Source organism: Corylus avellana, chromosome ca5 (genome assembly GCF_901000735.1).
Source record: "Corylus avellana chromosome ca5, CavTom2PMs-1.0".
Taxonomy (NCBI): Eukaryota; Viridiplantae; Streptophyta; class Magnoliopsida; order Fagales; family Betulaceae; genus Corylus; species Corylus avellana.
Window position 1 is genome coordinate 26,310,088 of NC_081545.1, and position 6,272 is coordinate 26,316,359.

Genomic DNA, 6,272 nt, shown 5'->3' on the forward strand with positions numbered 1-6,272 from the left:
CCAACTGATCAATAATGCGGGTTGTTCTCAAGCGCAAAACAGTACCCATGCCAATTTTCGCCCCACATGGCCAACTGATCAATAATGTGGGTTGTGACCTTTTTGTCGTCGTGAGAGAGAGGATTGAAAAATATATATATATTTAAAGAAAGTAGACAGAGAAATAGTTAATCCGTTGGAATTTGTAGTGAAAATTTAGTAGCTAAAATAAAAAAAAATTAAATTTTGAGTAGCTAAAATCAAGGGAAAAATATAAAAAAGTCTCACAAACTACCAGTTGTTTGCAATATAACCCACAATGTTTAAAAGGTACTAAAGTAGCCCCCAAACTACTAAAATAAATAAAAAATGCCATTTATTTTTTTATATTCCTATAATACCCCTATTCTTTTGTTTGGTATTTTTCACAAAAAGAGAGTAGGATATTGACTTCACCACTATCCGCACATCAATGGTTAACCATATTTAATTATAACAATTCATTCTATGCATGTTATAATTTAAACTAGAAAACACATGAAAATAATTTCATACAATTAATGGAAGAGCATAACCCATATTTAGTTGGCACGGATCGTCTACCTAAATTACATTAAACTATGGTGTAGTACGATCCGTCTTTCCTAGGTATGGTCTATCTAGCCCTATTGATTGCATGTCAATTAAGAACCATTGTATAACCATCATTCTTATAATCACAGAAAATAAGAATAATTTAAGTTCAATAATAGTAAAATAATTTATAAGACAAGATAAGAATTTTACTAATATTGAATTAGAATTTAAGAACAATTGCATTTAATATGAAGAACAAAAATCAAATATAGCAATCCTCAAGGTTATACAATCAACATGCATAAATTGAAAAAACTAGAAATTAAATACAATCAAACCATTGTGCTTGGAAAGGGTTACATCAATACCTCACAATAGGTTTAGCCGTTCATGATCTTCTAAGATCCACAGACAATTTTACTGAATTTTTACTCTAAAAAGCGGTGTGTCTGTTTATAATGTTTAGAGTCCTATTTATAGGGATTAGAAAAACCCTAAAAACCCTAGAAACCCTTAGAAAACCGGAGGTCAGTCTCCCAGTCCAATTGGGAGACTGAAAACCAAGTCCACGCTGGAAAAGGATTGCTGCCGTGCAATATACGCCCGAGTTCGCTCGAGCCTAGCTGTTATGCGCACGATCCTTGGCCGCAGATGCTCGAGTGCAGGTGCGCTCGAGCTCAGGAATAGCTGCGCTTCATCTTAGATCCAGAATGCCCAGCTTTTTGCCCTTTTAAGTCCAATTTTCAATGGTTTATCAAATAAGACCTGAAACACAAAAATAAAACAAAATCAAACAAATAACAATGTTAAGGAATTATCATATGTAAATTAAGGGGCTTGAATGTGCAACATTCGGCGCTTATCAAAAAGGAAAAATTTTAAAAAGCCTACCAACCTACCAGTTGTTTGCAATATAACCCCCAATGTTTAAAATGTATTAAAGTAGCCCCCAAACTACCAAAATGTATAAGAAATGCCACTTATTTTTTATATTCCTATAATACCCCTATTCTTTTGTTTGGTTTTTTTTAACAATTATTTTATTTGTTAAAAGAATAGGGGTATTATAAGAATATAAAAAAAAAATAAGTGGCATTTTTTATACATTTTGGTAGTTTAATTTGGGGGTTAATTTAATACCTTTTGAATATTGGGGGGCTATATTACAAACAACTAGTAGTTTGGGGTGTTTTTTTATATTTTCCCTAAAAAAAACTATAACTAAAATCGTTGAAGCATCTTCTTTATCAGATTTCAGCCATTATAGCCGATACTAGCCATAATATGTCCAAATTTCGGCCAAAGTCATCGGAGTCTCGATTCCGGCCAAAAAGACATATCGAAGTCTAAGCTCTGGCCATAACAGCCGTTCCAATTAAGGTCATAACGAAAGAAGGCTATTTGATTTTTGTTTTATTTTTGTTTTTCTGTTTTTGATTTTTTTTAATAAGTTAAAGATATGAATAAGCAAAGAATAAAATTGGAAAAAGTCAACATACTCCCCTCAAACTACCACTTAATTGACTATGCGCCCCCAAACTACAAAAAATTGTCAATATTCCCCCCAATGACGAAACTACCCTTAGTAAATAAAAACAAGAAATATTAAAACTTCTAGAAAAAAAATTAAAACTAAAAAAATATATAAAAAATCCAAGTGGTGACCAAATTTAAAAATTAAAAAGTTCTGTTTTAAAAAAAAAATAAAAAATTTTCATTTTTTTTTTTTTTATAAAAAAATCTCGTTTGTAAAAAAATTTTTTTTTAGAAAAAATCGTTTTTTTTTTTAAATTAAAATTTTCGTTTTTCAAAAAAATTAATTAATTAATTTTTTCTAATTTATAAGATATTTTTGTCTTATTAAGAAATCTATATAAAGATATTTTTACCTTTTTGTTAATCTTAGAAGACATTATCTCAATTACAATTTTGAAAGGGCGATGTCTAACTCCTGTCATTAGTCAGCAAAACTGGCAGATAATCGTAGTGCGGAGGATGGTCAATCTTACTACAAACGTCATGGCAGACGTTTTTTTTTTCTTAGACGTCATAATAGACATCACCAACGACAAATATGTTTGAAAATCGGAATATAACCTCCTTACTTTTCCTCTTTTTCCTATTCAATGTGTACATGTATAAATACCCAATTGGGTCTGGCAATTTTTTATTCCCCAACCAAACTACAAAACACACAAGCCGTGGAAGAAAACAGAAAAGAATCAATAAAAATGGCTCAAGCTCCCACCATTAATCCTCTTCTTACTCCATATAAAATGGGGAACTTCAATCTATGCCATAGGTTTGCACCTTCCAAATTCTTTTTTTGATAAAATAATTTTTTTTTCCTCCTAAAACTATCATTTCAATCTCACTTGTAATTATTCACTTCAACTTATTACAATTTAGACATATATACTATAAATGGGAGGCCTCTCCACATTTAATATATATAGTCCACAGCTGAAAAAATGAAGCTGTCCTTATTTCTGCCATAATCATTTCATAAATGGATTATTTGTTTATTCTTCCCAAACTTGCTATGGGTAATATATATGTGATTCGAGATAATTTTATTTTCTTCGGAATAAAAAAAATGTCTTTCTTGGCTTAGTTAATTTATCATTTACTTTTTATTTTCAGAGTAGTATTGGCACCACTAGCCAGAATGAGATTTTATGGTAATATTCCTCAGCCACATGCTATCTTATATTATTCTCAGAGAACTTCTAAAGGTGGTTTTTTAATAGCTGAAGCAACTGGAGTTTCTGACACCGCTTTGGGGTAATTTTAACTATTATAGTTTGGCAAATTTTTTTAAAATTGTGAAAGAGCATAAATGAGACTCACTTGCTCAAATAAATTTTAGTCAATCTTGCTTTCAAGACTTTATGATTGTTAGGTTTCTTTGATGTTGTAAAGGTATCCTAATGCATCCGGTATATGGACAAAAGAGCAAGTTGAAGCATGGAAACCCATCGTGGATGCTGTCCACGCCAAAGGTGGAGTCTTCTTTTGTCAACTTTGGCATGCAGGGAGGGTTTCAAATCAAGGTTTGTCATTTGACTATTTTGCTGTGCATGGAGAGAATTTAATGTTTTCTAAGATTTTCATATTGTTTGTCTACAGATTTTCAGCCAAATGGGCAAGCTCCAATTTCTTCTACTGACAAGCCTTTGACCGTTGAGGGACTTGATGGTGCACATTTCACTCCTCCACGGCGGCTAACGACAGATGAAATTGCTCAAATTGCCAATGATTTTAGAATTGCAGCAAAGAATGCTATTGAAGCTGGTGAGTTTTCATTTCATAAGCTCTTCTTGTTTTTTAATATCAAGCAAGCATGATCTTTAACATTATACCTATTCGCTTTGTAAAATAATAATTTTTATCTTTATACCTAGGTTTTGATGGAATTGAGATCCATGGGGCCCATGGTTACCTAATTGACCAATTTATGAAAGATGGGGTGAATGATCGAATAGACCAATGTGGTGGATCCCTTGAAAATCGTTGTCGATTTGCTTTGGAAGTAGTTGAAGCTGTTGCTAATGAGATAGGAGCAGACAAAGTTGGAATAAGGTTATCTCCTTTTGCAGACTATATGGAATCTGAAGACTCTAATCCAAAAGCATTAGGGCTTTATATGGCAGAGTCCTTAAACAAATATGGTATTCTTTATTGCCACATGGTTGAGCCAAGAATGAAGACAGTTGGAGAAAAAAGTGAGTCCCCACATAGTCTTTTGCCAATGAGAAAGGCTTTTAGGGGTACTTTTCTTGTTGCGGGAGGTTATGAAAGGGAAGACGGGAACAATGCCATTGCTGAAAACCATGCAGATCTTGTTGTTTATGGTCGTCTGTTTTTAGCCAATCCAGATTTGCCAAAGAGATTTAAGCTGAATGCTCCTCTCAACAAGTACAATAGAGAAACATTCTATATCTCTGATCCGGTTGTTGGTTACACTGATTATCCATTTCTTGAAGACAATTCATGATGCAAAAAGCCAGAAATTTACGAGATTATGTAGAATTTAATTTGAAGTGTTAATGGTTTTTTTTTTGGGTAATTCAATAAATAGGTGATTGTTATATAGTATTTTAGGCAATTTAATAAATGAGTGTTGTTCTTTTAGTCTATTTAAGTGTCTCATACTTCAATGAAATAAGATTTTGATAGAATAAAATTATGAGAAAATGATTTTCTCTCCTTCTCTCTCTTTGGTTTCCCAGCTTCTCCTCTATTTAAGCACCATATTCTCCTATAGACTGGCACGACCCAATGGCTCTCTAATGAAAAGGCATCAATTAAAACCGTGGCTTGTCAAGAAGTAAAACTACAATAGTGTATGTATTCTATACATTTACCTCAGTTTTACCCAAGAGGTGTAACCGAGAAGTTTTTAAAGTACGACAGAAAATGACATCATAAAACAAGCTTTGTTCTTGATATTTGAAGGGGGAACTAACAAGGTCATGAGGATTATATTAGATCGAAGACAAAAGATATTAAAGAAATGACCTGGATCATTTGTGTGAGTGTTTTTGTCGAACCCGTTGCTGATGTGATAAGCAGAAAAAGTAAGAATGGTTTTTATTTAGGGTTAAATGCAATTTTGATACATGTAGTTAGGCCCAATATCAAACAGACCTTTCATTTTTAAAAAGTGTCCCAGGTGGTACCTATGATTATTGAAACTACACATTTCGTATTTCCGTCTAAATATTTAACGGATCTCCACCTCAGCATGCGTAACATGATGACACATGTTGCGAATGCTAGATATTAATGCCAAACCAGAAGATTGGATGACGTAGTATTATATCATAGGTAGTACCTATGCTGGAAAAATAATAAAATAAGGGTAACTGATGTATATATTACAAAAAAAAAAAAAAAAGGGTAAAAAATTGGGGGCAACCGGACACCCAAATGGGATGGCTAGGGTGGTTCAGCCTCCCCCTTGTTGGCCATTGGAAGCCACCCCCTAGGTAAAATGGTAGCGGCTGGCCACCCCCAAATTTCTACCATTTTTTTTAAAAAAATTATTTTAGTTCTCATTATTTTATTAGTTTTTGCATTATACGTGGCACCAAAAGCATAGGTACCACCTATGATATAATGTCACATTACCTAATTTGCTGATTTGGCATCAATATGTGGCATTCAGGACAAATGTCACCATTTTAAGCGTGCTGACATGGAGATCTGTTAAATATTTGGATGGAACATGAACGAAAGTACCATGTGTGTATTTTCAATAATCACAGGTACCAGTTGAAACCGAGGGGTCTATTTGATTTTGGGCCAAACTACACGTACCAAAATTGCATTTAACCCGTTCTATTTATTCTTTAGGAAATGAAAAGTGAACTTACTGATAAAAGATCAATAAAAGCTATCACAAGTGCTAGCTAGTAACTTCTTCAGGAACCAGTGTATACATCAAAATTACTAACACTAACAATCCATTTTGCAGTCACTTCTCTGTGGCTAACATATATTCTTGTGCCAACATTAGAGCATTTCCAAAAGAGTAGTTAAATTCACCTTAATAGCATTTCCAATAGTGGTTACACCGATTACCCATTTCTTGAAGACAATGCATAGGTTTGCAAAGAAGCTTAGGGGAATCTACATTATTTAAATTTACCCCTCTTTTAAATACAATGTTATTTCTAGTGGTATTCTATTGTATTGTAGAAGTGTAAGAATAA

At 33.1% G+C, this 6,272-nt stretch overlaps 1 protein-coding gene across 1 annotated transcript; it reads left to right on the forward strand.

Annotated features, from left to right (window-relative positions):
• The first annotated feature begins 2,786 nt into the window (after window positions 1-2,786).
• On the forward strand, window positions 2,787-4,552 carry LOC132180755 (12-oxophytodienoate reductase 2-like). The gene is made up of 5 exons (XM_059593687.1): window positions 2,787-2,857; window positions 3,199-3,339; window positions 3,478-3,608; window positions 3,685-3,849; window positions 3,960-4,552. The coding sequence occupies exons 1-5, from the start codon at window positions 2,787-2,789 to the stop codon at window positions 4,550-4,552; spliced, it is 1,101 nt and encodes a 366-aa protein (XP_059449670.1).
• Window positions 4,553-6,272: the final 1,720 nt, after the last annotated feature.

Bases quoted from the DNA above. Each gene is read 5' to 3' on its own strand.
- LOC132180755 (XM_059593687.1), top strand. From the start codon at position 2,787: ATGGCTCAAGCTCCCACCATTAATCCTCTTCTTACTCCATATAAAATG. The intron at 2,858-3,198 runs GTTTGCACCTTC...TTTTATTTTCAG, and splicing joins AACTTCAATCTATGCCATAG to AGTAGTATTGGCACCACTAG. The intron at 3,340-3,477 runs GTAATTTTAACT...GATGTTGTAAAG, and splicing joins GTTTCTGACACCGCTTTGGG to GTATCCTAATGCATCCGGTA.